Source organism: Protopterus annectens, chromosome 6.part1 (assembly GCF_019279795.1).
Source record: "Protopterus annectens isolate FY-2018-M chromosome 6.part1, PAN1.0, whole genome shotgun sequence".
Taxonomy (NCBI): domain Eukaryota; kingdom Metazoa; phylum Chordata; order Ceratodontiformes; family Protopteridae; genus Protopterus; species Protopterus annectens.
This window is the reverse complement of record NC_056738.1, coordinates 120055940-120083714: the sequence shown is the minus strand read 5'-3', so window position 1 is coordinate 120083714 and position 27775 is coordinate 120055940. Positions and strand designations below refer to the sequence as shown.

Below are 27775 nucleotides of genomic sequence, written 5' to 3'. Positions count from 1 at the left end.
CTACATCGGCCAGCCAAGGAACTTTTCCAGCTATAACCCACATGAGATGCCAGACAGCATTTTCCTCAGCCAAGCAAACAAAAAGTAAAAAAAAAAACCTTTTAAAAACATCAACACTAATAAAAGTTACATTTTGTTATGCAGATTATTAATATAATGTAGAATGTTTAACCTTAGCAATTTTAAAACAACACTCCAGAATTCAGTGATCATAAGCTTGTAAAATTCATGTATATATATATATATATATATATATATATATATGTGTGTGTGTGTGTGTGTGTGTGTGTGTGTGTGTGTGTGTGTGTGTGTATATAATACATTCAAAGATCTTACTTTTGGACTGAGATACTTGTAAATATTGAGGTGCCTTCAGGCATGTTCAGGCTTATTTCATTTTCTATTCTTAAACTATTGTACATTTGAATGAAAAACATATGTTTAAACATGGTTTAAAAATTAAGTGTACTCACAGCAAGTTTTTTTCTTATGACTTCAAGCTTCTCAGCAGCAACAACCAAGTCTGAATTGGCTTGACTCAGTGCTTTGCGCTTCAGTTCCACTTCACAATAAACCTGTTGAGGATCAATGCAAGTTTACTTATTACTTTATTTGCATGTCAGAAATTAATTTCTGCTGCACACACACACACACACACACACACACACACACACACACACACACACACACACACACACACACACACAAACACATGCACATACAAAATCAATGGATCTTATCTATTGGGTTCAGAATTAATTTCAACTGAATATGCTAGAAAGTTACAAGAAAGGTTTGGTCTACCTAGGGTTACCATTTGTTCCTCTTTTTGCAGGTGAGTACCCATTTAGGCAGACCTGGAGTGCAACAAGTACAATAAAAATGGAAAATGCCTAAGATTTTAGGAAAATAAATATTCCCAAACTTTCTTCTGATTGCTTCAGAAAACTACAGTTTTGTTTTTTGCTATGATATGAAACATAAACTTCTATAACAGTGAGTCTTAATTTTGGAAATAAAGTTAAACCCACTCCTTCAGACTGATTATAGGTTTGGTTTTCTTGAAAAATCTGGTGTTTCTGTTAAGAAATGTCATACTTTATGCATCTGAACAAGAAGCAGCCTTAATTGTTAAAAGTATTACAGGTATATATCAGGGACTAGTTTATATTTAAAATACCTGCAACAAGAAAGTTACTTAAGACAAAATACTGGCAAAATATACTATTTCATCCAGCTCATCTGACCTGAGCTTAACTAATGGTTTTGCAGTGCAAACAGGGGGCAGGGATATGCCTATCCTAGGTGGTGATGGTCTTTTTTCACCCAAAATGCAGAGTGTCTCTAATGACATTGACCTGATGGAGAGTAGAAGCTGGTCATGTATTGTGGGGGGATGGGGATGGGGATGTGGGCATGGCCATCCAAGTCAGTGATGGTAGCTTCTGTTGGCACATCAAGGGAGCACACATGCATGGACTGAGTGTGTGTAGGTGGCCCTCACAGTGATGTGAGTGCTCACATCATCACTGGGGGATGGGGGATTAGACTTATAAAAATGAGAAATGTTCTCATTGCTGGAATGGCAGTGAGAGCACAAAGCATCCTAATGGCTATCTGATGACATCCGCTAACAGGCTTGATGACTAGCAGGCACAGAGATAGAAAAACTATTATTTATATATATATATATATATATATATATATATATATATATATATATATATATATATATATATATATATATATATATATATTAAAGTTATATACACAAGCACATACATATTATATTATATTTCTGTGTTATATATATAAATCCACTATTTTTTATGCTCTCACTGTAAAATGACTGCAACCATTAGCCTGTCTCCTAAGGCTGGGGGTTACAAATAACTTACTTTAATAAACTCTCCTTCACATAAAATAAGGTAACTTATGACTACAAGCTAACAAGTAGTAGTCCGTGTATAACATATTGAAATGCTTTAGTCACTGACTTCACAGAGAAGCCCTCTAACTTGTATTTTTATTCTGGTCTATGGAAGAACAGAGTACAAGAAAGGTAATGATGCCCATGCTTACCCATTCTCCAAAGCATGCAGACAAATGTTAATGCTGCTGTGCACATTCACTTATATGTGATGTTGCTTTGAGAAAATGCATTTAGCCTGTACAGGGGTTCTCACCTCAAAAAGAATAAATTATGCATCACTACAATGGAGATGCAGATTGATCATAGGGTACATCAGCCATTTCTCATACTGGCCTGCCATCTGAGTACCACTGGCAGTTATTGGACTCTGGTCTGTCATTAAGACAGAAATCTAGCAACTGTGCTGATGGGTCAATATTATAATATAGTTGTGTTACAAATCACAAAAAATTACTTAAGAAGAAACTTTGAAATAATGTTTTGTGTTGGTCAATGATAATTTATATAATACACCCAATAGCTGCGGACAGACAAGTTCTATACCACTATTTAAAAATTCAGTTGGAAAAAAATGCTTTTAAGTGAACATACATTATGCACACATATATTGTGTTAATATTGGAACATGAGAATGGCAAAAAGCTTTTTCTAACACATTACAGCCCATGATTGAAAGCATTTACATAAGGCAAAAATAATACTTATCTAAGTGACAAAACAATATCTCTGTACTTTATGCTGAAGTGATTTTACTGTTACCACTGTTGCCAGTTACTACTAGTACTATGTTGTTACTGTTGCCACTGTTACCAGCTCTGTCAGTGTTCAGACTTACATGACTCTCTCTTCCACACATTTTCACATTCAGCCTGCATTAATTATCTCTGAGAAGGATCTATATCATTTTTTTAAAGGACAGCAAATTAAGAAAGCACCTGGTCCATATGGGGTTTCACCCTCCTGTTTATAAACATGTGATGATCAACCGTCTCCTCTTTTTACTCAGATTTTTAATAAATTATTAGAGGTGTGTGAAGTTCTCTTATGTTTCAAACAAGCCACAGTCATTCCATTGCCTAAAAAATCCACTATAACAGGACTGAATGACCACAGGCCTGTTGCTTTGACATCAGTGGTCATGAAGACTTTTGAGAGGCTGGTGTTAGCTCACTTGAAGGATATTACAGCTTCCTCATTGGACCCCCTTCAATTTACTTATCAAGAGAACTGGCTAGTGGATGATGCAGTTAATATGGGCCTACACTATATCTTGCAACATCTTGACAACCCAGGGACATATGCAAGGATTCTGTTTGTGGACTTCAGCTCTGCATTTAATACAATAATTCCAGAACTTCTTCATTTGAAAGTCTCCCAGCTTTCGGTTCTTGCTTCCACCTGTCAATAGTTCACCAATTTTCTAACCAATAGGAAACAGCAAGTGAAACTGAGGAAATTTACATCTAACTATTGCATGATCAGTACACGTTCACCCCCAGGGATGTGTGCTCTCCCCACTGCTATTCTCCTTCTACACTAATGACTGCACTTCTAAGGACCCCCCCTGTCAAACGTATTAAATATGCAGATGATACAACTATCATCAGGCTCATCAGGAATGGTGGTGAGTCTGCATACAGATGGAAGGTTGAGCAGCTGGCCCTTTGGTATAGTCAGAATAATCTGGAACTGAACACTCTTAAAACTGTGGAGATGACAGAGGACTTTAGGAGTGGTACTACAATATTATCCCCCTCTTTATATTTAATATTGTTGTGTCAGCTGTGGAATCCTTCAAGTTTTTGGGATCTTTAATCTTCCAGGACTTGAAGTGGGAGACCAATGTAGGGTCCATCATAAAAAAGACACAACAGCAATTGCACTTTCTGCGACAGCTGAGGAAGTTCAACCTCCCACAGGAACTGGTGATTCAGTTCTATACAGCAGTTATTTAGTCTGTTCTCAGCTCATCCATAATAGTGTGGTTGGGATCTCTGTCTAATCATGACAAAAATAGGTTACATTGAATAGTCAGTTCTGCCGTAAGTATCATTGGTGCTAGTTTGCCCTCCTTACAGGACCTGTACTATTCCAGAGTCATGAAAAGGGCAGGGAAGATCATCACTGACCCTTCACATCCAGGCTACCATCTTTTAGAACTATTACCATCAGCCAGGCGTTCTAGATTAATACGCACCAAAACAAGCAGATATAAGAACAGTTTTTTTCCACAGGCCATCAAGTTCGTAAATGGTTAACTCAGTTTATTAGGTTGGAGTATTCTTTTTTCAAAGCCTCCAAGGATTCTGAAGTATTGTTTACATATTGTTAATACTTCTTTCTTTCAGAGTTTATTTCAGTATTTCTTCCACTGAATTGCACTTTGCACCTTGTATGTATATGTATATGTATATGTATATTTACTTTTTTGTCTTGTTCTTAATAGTTGTATGTATGGAACTTATGTAATTCATTCTTGGAAAGTTGCTGAAACCAGAGTCAAATTTCATGCATGCGTGTATATTTGGCCAATAAATGTGATTCTTATTCCGATTTTTTGTGGCTAACATCTGAATATGAACATCAATGTAAAGAAGTCAACTGCTATTTTGGAATCAAGTAAACAAGACAGAAAAGGTACGGTTAACATGAACCTACCAAAGAAAGGTGTACTGAAGCAATACAAATATATTGTGAAAGCATCCAAGTTACATTGTGTACTTATAGCTGCAGGATGGTAACTGATATGAGACAAGGTACATTCTGGTATGAAATGAAACCAACAAGTTGACAGAAAACACCAGGAAGGACCCTGTTGACCAAAGACCTGTAGAGTCAAATATACAGACCAGATACACGAATTTGACCTAGGTTTCGTCTTTGTTATACAGACTTCTTCAGAATATGAACACATTTAACCACTCCATTGATGTTATATACACTCATACACTACAACAAATACATCCCACCCCTTCAATTACCCTATCAGACAAAGCTCAATTTAACAAGCATATCCTAAATCTAACTTCATTAACCCTTCGAAGTAAAAAACTATACTTTCAATCCATCTCCACAATATTGTGTTACATATCAAAATGTGTTAAATACACAAAATGTAAATGTAAAATAAACATTTTCATATACAACCAACTAAACACTGTTTATGACACCCAATGTTCTTAAATTGCATAACAAAATAATATCATAATGTCTAAAAAACAACAATAATAGTTAATCATATAAAAAATATAAAATTAACTTTCACGAATTTTGTTAAGAAATTAAAAAAATTCTTTGTGGAAAACACCATTCCATAACAATAAGAAATAAAAAAAACTTTCTTAAAATCTTTTTATAAATAACATTTTCAACACAAGATGTGCTTTAATTTTAATAGGGGCAATATGCTTATGCTATCATTAATTCCTGGAAATACTGTAGCATTTAATGCCAATTGCCATCTCATTTCACAAATATCAAGATGCACATCCAATACTGCACCCTGACCATCCTTTTTTATTTGCTGTATTACACAAAATCTAAATCTGTGCTCTGGATGTTGCTCTATGTGCCTAACTAGGGCATTAGTATTTTTCATGTGCCTAATATCCAGGATGTGTTCGCTAACGCTATCCCTGAACATCCTACAGGTTTTCCCTATATAAAAAGTTGGACAACCTTCACATTTAGCCATATAAACAACATTTTTAACATGACAATCAAAATGGCCATGTATACCAATAACCTCTCCCTCAATAATAATTTTATCACCTGTAACAAGAATATATTTAAAACACTACATCTACCACACCTAAAATTCCTTTTACTCCTGTGTGAATTAACAGGGTCCTTCCTGGTGTTTTCTGTCAACTTGTTAGTAGTTTGGATTGGTGTCTTCCTTATGAAATGAAACCAGCTGAAAACTGCTCAATGTTTGAAATGCAACAAAATCATATTTGGTTGGAAGTTGTTTTGCACAGGAAAAGCTTCTCACAAAGGACAAGAAAATTAGAGTCTGAGACAAAATGCTTAGCCTAAACAAAATTTTACTTTGAAGGTAATGTACATATTGATCCATTTAATCAGTTTTTGGATAAATGCCTAACACATCATATAATTATGGCTTGATCTGCAAGCAGTTCTGTGAGCTCTTTCAAGTACAGTGACAGGGTGTACAACATAACTCTTGCTGAGCACACTAGAAGTACAAATCTAAGGTTGCTTACTGAGTATGCAGACTGTTTTACATGTATGTCACAGTGGGATTCTGGGAGAATGGTGTTAAGGATATGTGGACTATTATGCTGCATTACTGATCATGGCATTCTATATATTTATTCATGACAATTTCATAATGTGTAACATGTGAGGCATCTGGAACATGTGCACTTGATACTCTGGCACTGAGGTTAATGCAAGGGGTCTAGTAGTACCTATAACACATTAGGTAAGAAAGCTGGCACCATTAAAAAGCAGACAGACTGGCTTGTAAAAGTGCATCCCTTTTCTTTGCCATACTTTTCTGAAAATCACATAGTCTGCACAGAAGATGAGATTTCCACAGAAACATGCACATGACTGGCTCTGTGTGTTGAACAAAACACCTGTGTGCAGGATCAGACAAATAATCATTCAGATACACTGAACTCAGGATCACCTCATTCTTTATCAGTGCAAAATGCAGTATATACATGCTCTGACTTACATGGCAGCACCTACTGCTTGATGCATTTTAGTCATCTGTACAACATCCACATTTATTTTCTATTCCTTGATACACTTCTGACTTACTTTACATCAGAATACTGAAAGGGTGCATTTGGTGGGTGATAAGGTAACATTAAAAAGTCTGCTATAAATGGAAATGACTTCAGACAATAAAGGTAAAAGGAAGTCCCATGTATCCATAGTGTATTTTTTTCCATTAAATATATATGGTTTGCAATAACACAGATTTGATTATTGACATACTGTTGATAGTTACTGTGTCCATATCCATGTCATACCATTAAAATGTACAAATTCTGTACTGGAATTTGACAATACCATTTTACTATACCTACTCCCTAGAAATACGTCATTGGCAATTTTGTGTCACCATGGCACTAAAACATTCCTGATATTCTTTTCACATAATCCAGTGCAGAATAGCAACCTGTATGTGACCTGAATTGTTACTCTGAAGCTACTGTTGTTATTTAAATCTCAAACTTATAAAAATAATTAATTGAGTTTGAAAGCAACTATTGCCAAACAAATCTACAGTATGAAGTCTGGTCTTTCACCCTGTTTTAAATACTGAAAGAAATGGGTAAAAAATGTCATTGTTTTATATCCATTTATATTTATGCTACAACAAACATGCATGTATAGGTCTCTCAACTTAACTATCTACATTCACTGTTAGGAATCTGACTAAGATTCAGTCAGTACCATATTAAAGTAATACTACGGTTATGTAGTGCGGTATGTATACCATCAGCACAGAGATGTGCACCCTCATTTACCAATGTTCATATTTTTGAAACCTCAAAAGGAGTCAGTGGTTAACATAGCCACCAGCCCCCCTTCTTAATGAAATCAAAAGTGCACATAACATACAAGATTATGATTGGTTCTCTGATCATAACCAACTTATTATGTGTTCATGACACTGATGCCAAAAAAATTCACCTTAAAAGCAAAGTGTGATAGGTGAATCTTGGCATTCATGTTCAGATCACATAATAAAGGTTATGACCAGAGACCCATCATAATTCTTTATAGTGCACCAGTTACAGAAAAAAAGCATGGATTGCCTTAATGGCTTTGAAAGCTGGTAATCCACCTAGTCAGCACTATCATATAGGCAGTGTCAGACCCATCAGCTTATTTCTTTAAAAATAAAGGTGTAGACAAAGCAAGAAAGTCATGTAATGTTTTTAAATATTGTTCTAATCAACTTAAAAAGTTAAAGTAAGAGCAGGTTTTGTATTGGCATGCATTTCCTGAACAATAAGAGGAGTAAAACCATATTTCTGACATTTTTAACTGACTGTAATCCTTAGTGACACAGCAAAACTACTCAGGGACAGTTGAGAGGCAAGGGGAGTTCCTAGACCAATACCCATTCATAACAGCACTTGGGGAGTGTAACTATTACTATACCCCCAGTGCTGTTACAACTGGATCTCAAGATTTTCAAGTTATTTTTACCCAATACTGGAGCATAATCATATCACTACAGCACTACATAGTTTTAATGTAATCAGTCATGTAGATAACACATAATACAACTCACTCACTGACAGATCTAATGACAGGCTTCACCGCAAGTTGCAATTCTCATAACAAAGTTAAGGGAGGTTATATATAATAAAACACTTCCAATTTGCTAACAAGAAAAGTGGCGCACAACAATGTGGGGTTTGAACAGACTCAGGTAAGTATACATCCATAAATCTGACGAGTCTCATCTGTAAGGGTATGGAATGGATCATTACAGAATTAATAAAGAAGGATATAGGCAACCTACAGACTCACAAACAATTCCAGTTCAAATACTTCAAGGGCAGTTCTTGCCTACTTAACCTGGTTCTTCTTCTTCTTTTGGCTGCTCCCATTAGGGGTCACCACAGCAGATCAACTGTTTCCATTTCTTCTTGTCCTCTGCATCTTGCTCTGTCACACCAACCACCTGCATGTCCTCTCTCACCACATCCATAAACCTTATCTTAGGCCTCCCTCTTTTCCTGCTACCTGGCAGCTTCATCCTTAGCATCTTTTTCCCAATATACTCTGCATCCCTCCTCAGCACATGTCCAAACCAACGTAATCTTGCCTCTCTGGCTTTGTCTACAAACCTTCCAACCTGTGCTGACCCTCTAATATACTTATTCCTAATCCTGTCCATCCTCATCACACCCAGTGCAAATCTTAAAATCTTCAACTCTGCCACGTCAAGCTCTGACAACTGCCTTTTTTTCAATGCCACTGTCTCCAACCCATATAACATAGCTGTCTCACTACCCTCTTGTAGACCTTCCCTTTCACTCTTACTGGTACTCGTCTGTCACAAATCACTCCTGACACTCTTCTCCACCCACTCCATCCTGCCTGTACTCTCTTCTTCACCTCTCTTCCACACTCACCATTACTTTGAACTGTTGATCCCAAGTACTTAAACTCATCCACCCTCTACACGCTGCATCCTCACCATTCCTCTATCCTCCCTCTCATTCACACACATATATTCTGTCTTAGTCCTGCTGACCTTCATTCCTCTTCTCTCTAGAGCATATCTCCACCTCTCCAGGGTCTCCTCCACCTGTTCCCTACTCTCACTACAGATCACAATGTCATCTGCAAACATCATAGTCCACGGGGACACCTGTCTGATCTCGTCTGTCAACCTGTCCATCACCATTGCAAATAAGAAAGGGCTCAGAGCTGATCCTTGATGTAATCCCACCTCCACCTTAAATGCATTCATCACTCCCACCGCAGACCTCACCACTGTCACACTACCCTCATACATATCCTGTACAACTCTTACATACTTCATTGATACTCCCGACCCTGTCATATGCTTTCTCTAAATCCACAAAGACACAATGCAACTCCTTCTGACCTTCTCTGTACTTCTCCATCAACACTCTCAGAGTAAACATTGCATCTGTAGTGCTCTTTCCTGGCATGAAACCATACTGCTGATCACTAATCATCACCTCCCTTCTTAACCTAGCTTCCACTACTCTTTCCCATAACTTCATGTGACTGATCAGTTTAATCCCTCTGTAGTTACTACAGTTCTGCATATCACCCTTATTCTTAAAAATCAGTACCAAAACACTTTTTCTCCATTCCTCAGGCATCCTCTCACTTTCCAAGATTTCATTAAACAATCTAGTTAAAAACTCCACTGCCATTTCACCTAAACACCTCCATGCTTCCACAGGTATGTCATCTGGACCAACAGCCTTTCCATTCTTCATCCTCTTCATAGCTATCCTTACTTCCTCCTTGCTAGTCCACTGCACTTCATGATTCACTATCCGGACATCATCCAACCTTCTCTCCCTCTCATTCGCTTCATTCATCAACCCCTCAAAGTACTCTTTCCATCTGCTCATCACACTCTCCTCGCTTGTGAGCACGTTTCCCTCATTATCCTTTGTCACCCTTACCTGCTGCACATCTTTACTAGCTCGGTCACTCTGTCTAGCCAATCAGTACAGGTCCTTTTCTCCCTCCTTAGTGTCCATACTTTTATACAACTCTTCATACACCTTATCCTTAGCCACCTCTCTCTTTGCCATGCACCTCATCTCCTTATACTCTTGTCTACTTTCTTCATGTCTTTGACAATCCCACTTCTTCTTTGCCAACCTCTTTCTCTGTATACTCTCCTGTACTTCTTCATTCCACCACCTGGTCTTTTTGTTGTCCTTCCTCTGTCCAGATGTCACACCAACACCTTTCTAGCCATCTCTCTTACTAGCTCTGTTGTAGTTACCCAGCTATTCGGTAACTCTTCACTGCCACCCAGTGCGTGTCTTAACTCTTCCCTGAACATCACCTCACAATTACCCTTTTTCAATTTTCACCATTTGATCCTTGGTGCTGCCCTCACACTCATCCTCCTCTTCTTGATCACCAATGTCATCCTACAAATCACTATCCTATGCTGCCTAACTACACTATCCCCTGCCATCACTTTACAGTCTCTAATCTTCTTCAGACTGGCCCTTCTATACAAGATATAATCCACCTGTGTGCATCTTCCTCCACTCTTGTATGTCACCCTATGCTCCTCCCTCTTGTTAAAATACGTATTCATCAGAGCCATGTCCATCCTTTTCGCAAAATCCACTACCATCTGACCTTCTGCATTCCTTTGCTTAACACCATACCTACCCATCACATCCTCATCCTCTCTGTTCCCTTCACCAACATGCCCATTGAAATCTGCTCCAATCACCAGTTTCTCACCCTTGGGTACAGTCATCACCACTTTATCCAACTCACTCCAAAATTTTTCTTTCTCATCCATCACACACCCAACTTGTGGAGCATATGCACTAACAACATTCATCATTACACCATCAATTTCCAGCTTCATAAACATCTGGATGAGGCAAAACCATTAAAACCACATATCTAGACCTTGCAAAGGCATTCAACACCATTCTTCACTCAGGTATCAAAGATAAACTCTCCCAGCTAAATGTCAATCCTGTTATAACTCATACAAAAGCAAACATGCTCAGAAATAGAACCAGAAAAGTTAGAATTCGTGGGCCTGCCTCCTCTAAAAGATCTGTCAATAGTGGTATACCCCAACATTCAGCCCTTGGGACATTTTTATTGGCATTTGCTTCTCAGAGGTTAAAGCTAATGGTATGGTTTTGTGACTGGCCTAGTTTTCAGTCATCATAAACTCCCTAGAGAAGACAAAGAGCCTCTAAGAAGGCCGATCCCAAACAAATAGCTGGTGTCAAAACCATGGACTAAAACACTAAATACCAAGAAGTGTATAATCATATCCTTTGGCAAGCATGACTGACCTTATAATTATCAAACTGACCCCCCCCCCAGAAAAATGATCAAGTAGTTAATGATATAAGAACCAATGTCAGCAATGATCTGTCCTTTGATTACCTCCTTTTATATCACACAGCTTATATCTTAAGATAGTGTGTCCAGATCCAGAGATGTAATCATTCCACTGTACTTGGCATTCATTAGTCCAGTCATTGAATGTAATGCCCCTTTCAGTGTATATAACTTGCCAGACACTTGTCACAGCTGGAATGATCACAACACTTTCTCATTAAAAAATCAATGGACTAAACTGTAAAAACTATGCAGATAGTTTCAAAGCCTTGCCCCTCTTTTAAGTATCATACAGGGTATGACATGTTGATCTGTGCCTCATGTACAGAGCTTCAACAGATCCTATTATGCAGATTGTCAGAGGCATTCACAGGTCCATTGGTATCATGAACGCCAACTTAAGGGATCTCAATCTCTTATGCAAAATAAATAGAACATGATGGAGAGATAGGTATGTATCACAAAGAATACCACTTGTATGGAACCCTCTTTCACTCTACATAAAGCAAAGTACTTCTCTTATTCAAACATAATTTGAATGAATGGATGAGTAACTCCAAATGTATCCCTTTTATAGCACTCCATCCATCATAGATAATGGAATAGATAATGTAAACATGTAAATGTCCCAACATATCCTTAATTGACCCATCTCTGGATTATTTGCATGAAAACTATAAGGGCAAAAAACTACAATAAGAATGCAAGGCTAGTCTTCTTATAGTTCTCTCTGATCTGTAGACTAGTAACTACTTATTAACATATGAATCTATGTGCAAGCACCACGGGATGGTGCAGGTTTCATGAAAGTACCTTAGTGAATGCATTTATCTCTATGTCCCTTCATGGAATGTGTGTGTGTGTCTGTGTCTGTGTGTGTGCGTGTGTCTGTGTGTGTGTGTGTGTGTGTGTGTGTGTGTGTGTGTGTGTGTGTGTGTGTGTGTGTGTGTGTGTGTGTGTGTGTTTGTTTTTTTATCTATATGTATGCCTTCCTGTTTATATTCCAGTATTCATTGCTCTAGCTAAATCTCTATGTACCGTATCTGTAGTCATCTTAGAAGTAGCTGTTTGCTTGTTGCCAAATGCAGATCTCTGAGTACTGGGACATAACACTTCTTTACACTTTTTTTTTTCATTATTGTTTGTATTTATTAATCAGCACTGCAGTGATGATGTAGAATCTGTTCATTTCATCAAATGTATCACTATTGTCTACCTTGGTGTAGCTGCACTTTATTCTGACTGTCATAGTTAAAGTGCAGGATGTTTTATCTACAGGCCTTTTCTGGCTGAGCATCATGCTATGGTATATACTGGTATAAATGGTGACAGCAGTTACATTACAAACAGCTGGTGAAACCATAAAACTGCACAGGCTAAAGTCAAAGTCACATCAGACATAGAATAGTTGATCTGCTGTTTAATTTTCACGTTCACATGAATGTATAGTAATATTAATAAATAATAATGCATCCCCGAGAATTTTCCAAAAAATACTGTTACTAGGTAAAACAAATGTCTCTAGGTCCTGAAACCACGATTGCAGAAAGATGATTAAATGAAAGCTTGATTTCTTCAATGGTATTCCACTGAACTAATGGCATTGCCAACTAATTCTTAACAATGGAAATTAAATTTTCTATGTTAATCAGACTGCTCAGTTTCCAAGGAAAATCATTGCAGTTCAGGTGTGATCACAAAATAAAACGGGTTGCAAAACAAAAGAACCAGTCTGCTTAAGCAAGGTACACACAGTAAGCATACTGTCAGCATCTTTATTACTTATTTGCCATACCTACAATATCATGCAGTGAAAGCACAGTAACACTGAAAGTCATGAAGTAACATTTAAAGAAAGAGCAAGTGCCTAAATTATGGTAATACTTACATATATCTTTTCAAAGTATCCGTGTGGCAGGCATGCAGATTGATGGCAGAAGAAAAGAAATGCTAAATATGCATCATGGCAAACAATGAAAAATTAAACAATGTAGCCAACATTAATTAAATTCTAGTAAGACAAATAAGCCCCTCGTCATTAATGAGAATGTACACCTTTGTCTACATTTCACATTCACCTGTGATGAATGTGTAGATGGCAGTAAATACATCATAATAACACTAGGATTAACAGCTATGGGCTAGACTGACATACTAACAAGTGAAAGGTATTTAATCATACAGTGTATCTACCACATTATGCCCAAGCACAATTCTGACACACATCTAACAAAGTATTGCCGTTTTCTTGGAATTTAAAAGTATTGCATTACAGTTGTATACTTTAAATGGGTATGTTTGCATAGTGAATAATCATCTTTGTTCTGAACTGAATCGTAATGTTTTTAAATCTTTACCTAAGCATTGCCTGTAATTTTTTACCTCATGAAATCGAATGATATTAATAACCCAAGCACAGAGTCCAGCAGCTGCAAGTGACTTTGTGCGTACAAACTCAGGGTTAAACTCAGGATCACTGAGGTATTCCTCCTTTATGGCCTTAATGGTGGCATCAGGAATATGCTCCTTATCAAAGTTAACAAGAGATTGTAGAAAATCATCCACCTACAAAACAAAAAAGTGATTCTGAAGTACAGATAAGGACTGCAGCATAGATATTACATAGTTAATGTAATTACCTGCCTTATACGTGAATAAATATACAGATTTAAAAAATAATTAAAAATTCCTTAGACTGCAAATGGATTCTGCAGAATATTCATGTTGCTACCTGCAGTTACAGAAAATAATGCTTAAGCAAATGAGTATTTTAATGCTCTGGCAAATTTCAGATAGTACTTGCAAAGGTCAAGCTGTTTAATGGAGCAATTTATGACTGAACACAGGGCAGATATAGTCATGTAGGTCTTTTCACTTTGTTAATCTTTCAAAGCTGGAAAGAATATGCAGTCACAAGGCACATAACAGACAGAAATTAAGTATTTTAGTGTTACTCGCTGTTTTCTATCTTGTATGCCCTGTGGCATGTTAAAAAGTGAGGTCTTTCTTGCTTACTTCAGTGTTATGGGTTTGAATATTGAAAGACAGCTGAATCATGCCCCAGTGAATAATTCAGCTATGTGATAGGGCACATTCTGTTAAAATATCCAGTTCTTCTTCACTGAGTATCACAATGTAATAGTACAAATAAAGCATAGTATGCTGCATATAGAAGTGAAGTAGCCAATTGTTTTGTTTTCCAGCTCCACAAATGAGTTGTTCAAATTTTCTCTGGTTTATAAATATTTTGTTGTATTTATTTTTTGCATTTTGGTTACTAGGTAGTTGTAAAAAAATCAATGAATTTATTTTACATAACATACTCTGTTGCATAAGAAAGTAGGCCAGCAGGTATACAGGAGAGGAATGTACTCTGTTTATGTGTCCTTATTGTATGAATTTTACAATCTGATATTTCTTAATTCAAAATAACAGTGCTTGTTTGTTGACATATCCAGCTTAAGTTTTAACTCTTTGCTCATGTAGCTACATGTTATAAAATCTAATGAACTAATCCAAACAAATTTTTTTTTCTGAGCTAAACTTCTGCCTAATTTGGAGGTGATTTAATTTACATTGCCTCTACATTCACTGATAATATTTAATGTGGACTTATTTTACAGTTATTTGTCTTCCCATTTTCAGGTTTTTAGACTAGCTCAAGCTAGTTTGCCAGTAATGTGTCTACTCTATAACATTATTGTAAATCAAACACTTATTATGCTTGGAGTTGTATTTATGCTCCATTGCAGTGCACTCTCCTTAGCTACTTCCCAAATGTGACTCATCACCCTGATCCTGCTGGTCTTGTACCCTTCTCCTGGTAGCTTAACTCCTTGGTGCAAGTCTACCTATTAGAAGCAATTATGTGTAAGCCTGGGAGTTGATACTGCTACTAACAGAGGTGGGTGTCCCCCTTTTAGATTGCAGTCTTACCTACCCTTGCACATAGATGTTACTGCACTAAGAGAGGTGTGGCATACAGGGACAAGCCTGCCTTAACACTAGCACACCTCCCATCACACCCGCTCTCCCAGTCAGCCTGCCACTTCAAATTCTCACCTCCACAAAAACCTACGTGATCCAAACCAATCTGTGTGTCATCCACTCTCTGACCCTGGGTAAAGATAAGTATGTGGAGCCTCTGCATTCCTTCTTCACCTCATGCTAGCTTTACTAAACATCCATGCCGTTAACTGAACAGAAGTTACCAGGCTCAGAATCAGAACTTATTATGGACCTTTTACCCCCCCCCCCCCTTCTCTCTCTCCAGCTAAACATCTCTCGATCTCTGTTAAAATATTTTGTTGGTAAATGGGACCATCTACAGTATCCTCAAAGATGTCTCCTGGGATAGTGACCAATTTTTGCAAGCATGGCCAAACAATACCTTTGGCTGAAATAATTCCAAGAAGGGAGATGGACCTCTATCTTTATGTTTGATACCCATAAGCTTGATGCCATTTGCAGGCTACTAAGCAAGAGGTGTATTTCGATATGGTATGGGAATTTGAGACCTGCAACACATATTAAAAATAAGTAAGCAGCCTTGATAAACTTTTGGATCAAGCTCCTCACATGTCCCATGTAGGGGACTTCGGGCCCTACTGCCCATTACTTAATACAGCATCTATGAAGTGTCAATTGCAAAATTCAGTGAGTGATTTATTGCTGTAATGGGACTCAGAATACCATATATTTACCCTTGTAACTCATTAACTCTGAATAGGATGCTGTAAAGCTCAGTGCAGCCACCAAAGAAAAAAAAGCTGCCTATTATTTTAATCCTGTTGCATGATTCTAAGCTAGTCAGACAATAAGTAAAGGCAAATTTTGAGGCTGCCATGAAGCTAGCTAGGGTAAAATCTGTCGCGGTGGAGGCAGTAGGGGTAGTTCAAATTCACACTGATTGAAAAGCCACGTCATATAAAAATAAAATCTTAAATCAATACAGAATGCAGTAACATAATAAAAACAAAATATTAAAATTAGTAGCATAATGGGTTATCAATTAATGATCAATTAATTAAATAATTAGGTTGTAATGCAGCTTAGCAGTGGGATACTCAAAACCACCATGACAGTAGATTCCACAGACACATTCCTGATAAACAAATAAAAGAATCTCAGAAGACTCAAGCCACACCATGGGCAGCACTATCAACGCCTTGGTGACTGAGCAAAGGGAACAGGGTGGCTGATACTATGTTAACATCTCTTATATTATTATATTATATTATATGTATGTGTGTATATATATATATATATATATATATATATATATATATATATATATAATTTATTTATTTATTTCCAGTTTGATGACTGGGGAGGTCCACTGGGCTCAGGGAGCACATTTTCAGTGGAAGCCGGGAAGAAAAGCTCTGCATTACATAGTTTAGTTACATATACAATCATAGTAAAGAAGACACAATTACAATTTCATTTCATGCTAGAGAACAGGAATAAATTCTTTGGTTACATAGTATCTAAATATTTAGCATGGCAGTGGTAACTTAATTGAGAGGGAGAATAAACACTTAGAAGGAAAAGAGAGGAAAAAAAAAGGTGGGATGGGTTATTTATAATACGTACAATTATGTTATTTACAATATGTATATTTATGTTAGGTTACCGTGTACTCAGAGTTAGTCAGGAGTTTAAGGGGTGGATTGATTATTAGGCTATGTGGGGAGAGTGCAGTTGCATTTCCTGTTAGAGGAAAGGTAGGAATGTAGCTGAGTTTTAAACTTTTTAAAGTTTTCACAAGTCCTTAGAGAGGAAGGAAAATAATTCCATTTTTAGCTAAGGATAAGGATAGAAGAAACTGACCAGCAGAACGATTGGGTTTGCAGTCAGTGATTAGGTTTTGGTGAGTAGATCTTAGAGTTCTCTGAGGGGTGTAAGGTTGAAGGATGTTAGTTAGTGCTGGGCACTTAGTAGTTTGAAAAATTAGTCTGTGGGCTGTAGTAATTTGGAGATAGTCTAGATGGTTGGAGAGTTCAAGCCATTTTAACAAATGAAGGGCAGTACAATGATGGGAGGAGAATTTGGCTTTGGTTGCAAATTTAAAATTCTTATTATAACAGACTTCCAATTTGGAGGAGAGAGAGGCAGATAAGTTTGTTAGTAGAAGAGCACCATACATTAGTGAGGGGAGTAGATAGGTAGTAGCGAGAGTTTGTCTGGTGGAAGGAGAGAGAAAGTGGATGTTTCTGTATAGCATACCACATTTTATATGAATTTTCTTAATGTTTTGCTGGATGTGAGTGTCGAATTTTAGGTGTTCATCAATAGTAACCCCAAGTAGTTTAGCGAAGGGAACAACATCTATAGTAGAGTTGTTTTGGCTAATAATTTGGAACGAGTTTTTTATCAAGAGGGGAAGCTTTTGAGTGAGAGAATAATAGTATTTTGGATTTGTTGGCATTTAGCGAAAAGTAGTTTTGGAGCATCCAGTTATCAGTGGTGTAGAAAGCAGTTTGGGTCACTGTTTGAAGCTCTGAGAGGTTAGAGGCACAGCAGACTAAAGTTGAATCATCTGCATATTGCACAATTTTGGTGTTGGGTATGGCTTTGTGGAAATCATTAATAAAGATGTTGAATAGCATTGGACTGAGTATGGATCCCTGGGGTACCCAAGTGTAGGTAGGAAGGAAGGTTGAGGTGCCTTTCCCCCATTTTACAGCTTGAGACCTGTCAGAGAGGTAGCTTGAAAACCAGGATAAGGTATTCTGGGAGAGATTAAGGTTAGAAAGATGGTTCAAGAGATGGGTGTGGGAGATGGTATTGAATGCCTTGGACAGATCTAGTAGAACTGTTGATACTATTTTTCCAGAGTCAAGGGCAAGATTTATTGTGTCTAAGAAGGAGAGAAGGGCAGTAATAGTACTATGGCCAGGTCGGAAGCCGTGTTGGGTTGGAGTGATTAGTTGGTGATTGGCTAGGAATGGCATAAGCTGAAGGTGGATGAATTTTCCAGAAGTTTTGAGATTGGGGAGTGGATAGCTCTGGGGTGATAGTTAGAGATGCGATTGTGTTTGCCTCCTTTATGGAGAGGTAGAATAAAGGCAGCACACCATAATTTGGGCACATAAGATTCCTGCATGGATTTATTGATCAAGATGCTAATGGGGATCTGCGGCTATTTTTAGGAAGGAAGATGGGATATTGTCAGGGGCATTGGAGCATGACTTTAATTTACAGACTATATTTTTATGTGGGAGGTTGAGATGGGTTTAAGTTCAAATATTGGAGGAGGATTGGGGGCAGAGGATGGTGTAGGGGATGAGGAAGATTGGATAGGTTGAGGGGAAGGGTTATTGTTAGGGAAGGTCTTGATCAGCTCTGCTATGGAGTTGGTGAAGAAGGAGTTGAATAGAGAGGCTATTTCAGGATCCGATTTGCTGGTGTCAGGGCAGGGGTTGTTTTTGGTACCTGGGATGAGAAAATAATTAATGGAATTCCAGAAATGTTTGGGGTATTTTGATTGGTTAGACTGGAGTTTGATATAGTAGGATTTTGTGTCTCTGATGATTTGTTTTTTAGTGAGGTTGTGGAGTTGTTTATATTTAAGAAAAGTTTTTGGCTGCTTGTTTTAATGGTATGTTTTCCAGGATTTATCTCTTTGTAGCATACGTTTTTTGGTATCTTTGGTTAGCCATGGGGCAGTCTTGGTTTTTACTCTTTTTGCTCTTGGTGGAGCTAGGGAGTTGAGGATGTTTAAGAAGATTGAGTTGAAAAATTCTATGGCATTGTCTAATGGAAGAGGTTTTAGGGGGTTCCAGTTTGTTTGTTTTAGGGAGTCAGAGAAAGTAGTGGGGTTAAAGTTTGTGAGGTTATGTGTGTGAATATATTGGTGTAGGTGAGGAAAGGAGTGGGTAGTTCGGTGTATGAAAGCTCACAAATGGTCTCCTATAGGGTCAGGTATAATGCCAGAGTTTAAGACTTTATTAGGATGGCATACTAGGATCCAGTCTAGCGTGGTACCTGGGGGTTTATTTTGTTGGGTCTGGTAATGGAGTTAGTTAGTTGGGTATAGTTAAATAGACTGATGGATATGGTGGGATTAGAGTTGTTGATTTTATTCCAATCAATATTTACATCTCCAAATATGAAGGTTTCTAGTTTAATACTGGTAGAGGTCCAGAAGAGAATTTCTTCAACAGTAGTGGTGTTATTACCAGGAGGGATGTAGAGGGCAATGATACAAATGCTTTTGTGGTTATTTATTTTTGGTAGGCCTATTACTAGTTCTGCATTGTTGAATGGAGGGATAGGATTGGGGTAGGGAGTGATCTCTTATATTATGTAGGATAAGTAAACCATAACCTGAACATTTTAAAAGATTAACATTTTAATTGGCAGCAAGTGAAGACTACACAGCACTGGAAGAATATGATGGCATTAGGGTGCCTCTGCAAGTAGCCAGGCCCCAGAGTTGTCCATTACCTGCAGCTGATCTAGCTCTAAAGCTGGTAGCCTCAGATACTGGTCACTGAAGTATTCCAAAGTGGAGGATACCATGACTTGCAAAACTACAGAGCCATGAAAAGATGGTATAATATGTTTAACAAGGACAATTTTCTCAAGGAAACAGCAGTATTTTATGACAGCTGAACCTTTGTCCATGCTTGCCATCATTAATAACCACTAAACTTCACACCTTTGACATAAATTTCAGTTTGTTACCAATACAAATAATGTTAAGGATAAATACAGCTAAACTTAGCATAACTAGCCATGGCAACTGCCCTGAAGGTGTTAAGCTTTACCCAATTAATGATCATCCAGTCAATGATGTATTTCAACATTTTACTATCACATCTATTGCAGACACAGATGCCATTGGAATGGAGGCGTAGAGCTATAGATCAGTAGCATAACAATGCTATTAAGTACCTCTCCCTTATATAGTATCTCCCAAGGGAAGCACATGCATGTTAAAACAGCAAGGGACCCAAAATAGAACCTTAAGGAATCACAACAGGTATAATATATTATTTTAGAGTTCACTTGAAATTGTCTAAATTTCCTCTGGCCTGCCCAACTTTTCTGAGTATGCTGATAATACTGGAACAAACTTGAGGTTCTATTCCTATACCATCTACCCAATAATGCGACAATTTTCCTTCAATAATTATGTCAATTCCTCCTCAGCTCAGTGTTAAGTCTATCCAAATGGATTATCCTTCTTGGTGGCTCACTATCTCTGTCAAAAACGAGCTCATGGTTGTTAAAAAAGAATCTTGATTAGTATGAACAGGCTTGACTTTGTTCAGTTAATTCCCTATTTAGCTTATCAAAAAAGGCATATCTAGACTTGATCTTCTAACTCAGAGTAGTCCACTTTGACGTGATGGTAGAACCAGTTTCTTGGTCTGTCAGTTGTTTTCTCCCTTTTAGCCTAGAGTTCCTCCTAGGTTTTTCACTTGATTGTGAGCTACTTAGAAATGTATTTCAAGTGACAAACAGTGATCTGTCTTCCATAATTCATTATCTTCCTCTCAGAAATTGTACAGAAGATCCTGCTGGCCTATAACCATGTAGTGTCTGATACTCTCAGTCAGACTTTCCATGCCATATATGCCTGGTATCTCTCTGAGCAACAGATCCATCCCTTTGTAGGGATGGGAAAAAGCTGAAACACCATAAAATAAATACCTACCTATTTAGGAATATATTTATGCTGGATAAACATGAAATTCTACTAGTAGGTTCTCACCTATAATAAATATTGCCCTAATCCAATAAGATTTCTTTCAAAAGGAGTAACCAGAAATACTACTTTGGATGGTGAACAGACTGTAAAGTCTAGTTTGCTTTACTAACCAGAAAGCTTTTCCTGCTTTTAAATGTGAGACTTTCTCTTGATTTTTCATGGATAGGTTAGTCTAGATTAGACATGAAGCTCGCTTTGGTAGAGAATGAGATGAATGATGGCTAGTCTTTGTATGTCTTGGGCTACTGCATTTTTTACACTAACTGTTTCGAGGTCATGTATTTGATCTCAGGTTTCCAATCAACTACTTGGAGGCTGGACCTGAATGCAGCCAAGCTGGTAAAATCTTTCTTGGATGCCCTGGGCTGAGTAATTCCACAGACTGTATTTTTATTAATTAGGTTGGGCACTTTTCTGACCATGTTGAAAGAGGCTTTGATCACCCCTGCCCTCAAGAAACCATCCTTTGATAACACCAGTTTTGGAGAATTTTTGTCAAATCCCCTATCTAACTACTCTAGGTATCAGAAATCACTCTGTAAATCCCAGGTTTTAGCATTAGATTCTGCAAACTAGTAACTTTTATTAAAAACAACATGGCGGCTCAGTATCTGACATCCAGCTGACTACAGTACAGAAAATGCAATTATGAAAAGGCACAATGTTAAGGCTGAATAATAAGATGCAAATGAGGGTCTACACAAACATGTATAAATGCAAAAAGCACCCTGAAATGTATGGAGTTGCAGCTGGTGAAAATGCTTGGAGCAGCAGTGACTGTAGCATGACAGTATTTAATGTACATAAGCACCACTAGTCTCCATCTGGGGATAGGTTCATAGGTTCATAGGTTTATACTAGGCTATCTGCCCTAAGGCATTTATAAGCCTAGCCCAAATTTTTGTGGCTTACACCACCCCTTATATGAAAAAATACTGTGCCCATTAGTTTGTTGTGCCTCTGTCCAGCAGTGACACAGATATGATTCCCGGGGTAAACCTACGATCTCCCATCCACAGGTCTAGATTTCTCTTGAACAGAGTCAGCGAGGTGCTCTGCCTCACATGGACCGGGATTTTATTCCACAGCATAGGGAGTCTCTGAGTGATAAATCTATCCCTCCAGCAGTGGTTTTGGTGGATTTGGATTTTTGAGGTGGAGCATGTCTTGGACATGGCCTTGTATGTCAGGCACATGTCACCTGAGGCAGACGGTATGCGACTGAATAGAACTGGAGTTTCTTCAATCTGGCAGCATATGACAGATTTTGGAGTCCTTTATCCTTTTGGTGAGGAACTTTTGGGGTCTCTCCAATTGCTGCAGATGTCGGGTGAGATACATCATCATTGGTCTGATAAGTGAAGAAGTACAGGAACAATGACCTCACTAGATCTGGATGTGAATCCCTTCATGATCAGGTGGGCAATGTAGAAGGTCTTTCTAACCACTTTAGCAATGTGAGTGTCAAAAGAAAGGCCACTGTCAACCTGGGTCCCCAGATCCCTGATAACCTCTTCTGTGCTTAGTGGATTGCCACCTATATGGTAGCTTGGGGTTACCTTGTTTTTCCCGAAGGGTATGACTATACATTTTTTGGCGTTTAACTTCAGGCCATTGCTCTGGCACCAGCTATCTGTTTCCGTGAGTCCCTTCTGAAGGATATGACATGAGTGCAGGTAGCATGATCGGGAACAGTACAGGGAGAGGATAACATACCAAAATCTAATGGACCAGCAGCTGATGGAATGATTATGAGTTGATAAGGATATTATATGGGTACTGGCCAGCATGTACAGCCCAAAAAGTACATATGAAAGAATGTGTGCATCTTCTTGTATTAGTGGATACCACTGTATGTGTAGCTATTACTACTCTAGCTTCACAGACCTTTCAAAGGCAAATAAGGAATACCTTGAGTATATTGCAAGTGTCAGCCTGCAAAATACTAATTTCATTTCTTAACAAATTTCTTCTACACATGGATGAGCAATCTGTTTTCCTAATACTGCAAGGGAGACATCTACCACCATATGTGGCTTCTACAATACTGCCCATCTCCCTGAAGTGCTGGGAGCTAGAGACAGCACACATGTGGTAGTAAAGACCCTATTTGGTGTCCTCAGAGAGCAGTATATCAACAGGAAGGGCTACCAGTTCATTAAATTCCAGGTAGTTTGCAATGCAGACGCTGATAGAGTATCTACACAATATACTGGCAGTGCCTATGATTTCCACATACGACATTCAAGTAATTTGTATCACTCCCTCCTGCACAGTGATATTTCATAGTGTCACTTAGTAGGTAAGTACAACACATTGCACATAACTTACAGCCACCGAGACAGTATACATCCATTGTTCTCCCCGTATGCCCCAACTGTGTTTCCTGTGAAGCAGAACTCCCCTGGAACCCTGGCTGAAGAAACTCCAAGAACCCACAAAATACAATCAAAAGAAACATCTATGCACAAACTAGGAATATTATAGAGTGAGTGTCTGGTCTGCTGAAAGCTTGGTTCCACTGACCAGCCATATTTGTGGAAGTATTGTAATATACCCCAGCTATTGCTTGCAAGTTGTATCTATCATGCTTCATACTCCATAACATGATTTTGATGAAGCAGACAAACCAGTCCTTAATCCTGTGAACTTCTGGAAATACACTATCAATCCCTGTTACAGCCACCACAAGTATATCCTCCTTTTTAATTTCTCCAAGTCTTTTGAGTTTCTAATACCGTGATGGGAATGGACCCCATTCTTAAGTCAAGGTACGATTGAAGTTCATGAAATAAGTACTGTTTCAGTCTTTGATAACAGCCAGGAGTGCTCTTTGCAGCACCCGCAATGTGCCCAGTAATGGTTCCTTCTGCAATTTGTATGGAGTTACATTGGATTGGTAACATATCTAAATACTATTGTAGATTCTTTTTTATAAGACCTGTTGCTCCTACTACTATTGAAACTGTAACTCTTGTTTCTGCCTGCAAATCCTGATATTTTATGACTTTGTCTCTCTCTGTATGCAACACACTGTAGTCACCGGATGTGGCAATTTCAATGATCAATGCTACTTTTTTCATCTTTTCTTGGACCACTATATCCAGTTTTCTAGCATCTATCTTTTGAACTGTTGGTAATGGGTGATCCCATGTGATATAAACTTCATCATTTTCTATAATCTTTGTGGCTCATGTTTCCAGAGTGACAGAACTGATGCTGTCAAATAAAATTCTGCAGTTGCACTGCACAAAGAAAGCTTTCTGCATAGTATATAGTAGATCAGGTAAACTGACAACAACTAGAACAACTCTATGGTTCCTAACAAGTACATGGTTGAAGTGAAGTGTGACACAGGACAAATTGATGGATGTAGTGTTATTTAAATGCTACTTTGAGTAGTGCATGATTAAGTCACCATGGTCAGACATCTCCACTTACACCACACAGGATGGAGAATGGTGTGGGTCACAGCCATTATCATTTCTACACTTGCCTAGGTACATGTTGAGACTGCTGAAAACAAAATCAGGGAGGATTTACAGGTCAGTGGAGGTGAAGATTTGGATCTTGTATAAGGTAAGACATCTGTGTCAGAGATAATTTACTCTGTGGACAGGGTAGGTGAGTCAGAATATGATTGTGCGGTGAAGCTACTGTGATGACTGAAAGTGGTGGGACAAGGGGCCCTCTCATTTCACTGATGTGGCAGTACTTGCATAGCAACCTGGTTGGGGTCTGCCACTGAAGTGTCTTGTCACTGAAGGGTCTGTGCCATCTCCTTCAGCAATGTAGGGTGGCAGAGTGTGTTACCTAGTGTCTTTGGTAAAAACTTTGCTAACTGTGATGCACCCCCCCTACAGATGGTCAATCCAAGTATTGTTTCAGGACACCATTGCTTCCTGGAGGCATAGATACTGCTGAATGACATCATCATGAAGCCATGCAGCATACCAATCATCTCCATGTCAGTGTAGATAGTTGCATCCAGTACTCAGAGTATAACCCTACACATCTACTGATTTTTCCCAAGTGTTATATGTATACTGTGGGCTGGCTAGGACATCAGACAGCATTCTCCTAGGCTCCTAATGGATCTGCATAACCAGTGGGTGATGATAATAGAGGCAATTTTTGCAGTCACCCAAGGGCCAAAGCTCCAGGGGACCCATGGCCAGCATAGCAGAGAAGCATAGTGGGTCATTTTTCAGTATTTTATTCATTTATTTTTTAAGTATAGAGGGTGTTGGAAGCTGTTGAAGACTTGGGGGGGGGGTGGAGGGTGAGAGGGGCACTTAGTGATCTAAAAAGGGTAATTTTTTCAAAACTATTTACTACCACAACATAGGTTCACCTGGAGGACATTTTAAGCTTAACCAATTTCCTTTTTGGTGCTTGGATTAACATTTTCTGATTGGTTTTACCTATCCCATGGCTGATAATTGTATATTAGCCCTAGTGAGAATAAATGTGATCATACTATAGATAACTTGAGGGGACCCATGTAAGGGATGAAGCATTTAGTAACTGCCTCTATCCATTAGTGGCACGAGGGGCAATCCTGGAGTACATTTTCTATTACCCATCCTTAGATCCAAGTTGCATTTGAATATGGACAGGGATGAGCTTTGTTTTACTTGAATGGATAGTATGTTCTGGAACAGTGGTAGCCTCTGTAATATATATCCATCTCTCCACAACATTCAGTTTAGATACCTGAACTGAGTATTTCTGATGCCATTTGACTTGCTGATGTTCAGTAGGTCCATCTGTATTAGGTTGGAGGATGCCTTGTATGCCAGATACGTCACCTCTAAGCACTCTGTAGGATACTGACTATAGTGATAAATCTTTGAGGGGGTCCATGCAAGACCTATTGTTTAGGACTTGTATCCCTTTAGCAAGGTATCTCTGTGGGTATTTCCATTGTTGCATGGGTCTGGACAGATACATGCCACAGTAGGCATTATACAAAATGATTGACCTAATGAGGGCTTTGTAAAGGGAGACAATAACATCTCTAGATCTAGTCATAATCAATTTGTTTATAAGCTGTGCAATATAGAAAGACTTTCTTATGACTCTGGGCACATGTTGGTCAAAAGTTAGGTCACTGTACACACAAGTTCCCAAATGCCAAACAACTGAGTTAGTTCTCAGGGGGCATTGTTAATTTGGCAGTTCCCCAGATTAGATGACTTCCCAAAGGATATGATGATGTATTTCTTGGACATTAGTTTCAATTCATGATTCTGTCACCAGTTATTGTTCGGGACAAACCTTCCTGCATGATGGTTAAGTCATTTGGGGATTCAATAACTGTTTCTAGTTTGCAGTCATGTGAAACTTAGTCGGCCAAAGCCCTTTGGTATTTCCTTTTACTTTTGAGATGCATATGCCAAACAGAAAAAGTCTCAGCACTGAATCCAGGGGGACTGGTCTCTTTCCCTGTTTTGATCTCCTGCATCATGTGAGCAAACATACATGTTTGCTTTCTTTGATTCACCTTCCTGGTTGTATAACCTGATTGCATGAAATTATATTCCTTGTATAATACAGCACCACTTGTTAGAATGTGTTTTAAATTTGTAGTTTGCAACAGTCTTCTAGTAAGCAATGAAACAAAATGTATGAACCAATAATGAAAAAACTACCCATTTCAGGAAATTTCAACCATAAAAGCCCACTCGAACTTCTGTCATTACAATCCACCAATATCAGTAAATATGCAAAATTTCTGCAGAAGTAAGTCATCTAAATAATTCCACATTGAAGGGATCTGTAACTAATGAAGAGGTTGCTGCTAGCAAACAACTTTATATTTCATTGTTTCATTTACAAATAAAGTGCCTGGTGCCCTTGAAGAATAAATTGCCTGTGCTACATTAAAAAATAAGCTAGTAATTTTGTAATGGGGAATGGATGGTAAAACTGATGATAGGTTCATAGTTACTAGGTAGCTGCTCTAAAGGAGAACATTCACAGGACTACAGCATCCACTCTCTTTACAGTACAACATCAGTGATCCATCTGCATACTATGGAAGTAGAACCCACAGCCTTCTGCATGAAGAGCAAGTATACTACCTGTTGTCCTACTAACAATGCAAACAACTTAGGATAAGTAGCACTAAACTTCTCTTCCCCCAAAGCTCTCAGCTCCTTGTAAAATCCACTTGACACTCAACTAAATCTCTCAACTTCACAGCACAAGAAATCTGGAAAAAGCCAAAATGTATTTGGGGGGACAAAACCCCAAAACCAGGGACACATTTTAAATATTGCTTGTATAATATTAGTTGCTAAAATAAAGTGTTTTGTGTTACCATGTGTTTCCTGAAAGATAGGAAGACTGAAACTTAAATGGCTATCATTATTTAGTGAATTCAGTTCTCACTGATTTGCCAGAAAACCACAAATTTTAAGAGGAACAGACCAAAAGATTGAGCCAAATATTCTGTGAAAATCTGGACAGTTGAGAGCTGTGGACTCAACTCCCTGAATCACAAGTGGTGGTGTGGGTAGAGA

At 38.3% G+C, this 27775-nt stretch overlaps 1 protein-coding gene across 1 annotated transcript in view; it reads right to left on the bottom strand.

The window, feature by feature from the left end:
* The window catches only part of LOC122805262 (dynein axonemal heavy chain 11-like), a 4596980-nt gene that overhangs the window by 1307931 nt on the left and 3261274 nt on the right, over positions 1-27775 (bottom strand). The window contains exons 57-58 of the mRNA XM_044075350.1: positions 13910-14092; positions 474-575 (exon numbers count right to left, since the gene is read on the bottom strand). Of these exons, the coding sequence (XP_043931285.1) occupies positions 474-575; positions 13910-14092 (285 nt within the window). The remainder of the gene's footprint in view (positions 1-473; positions 576-13909; positions 14093-27775) is intronic.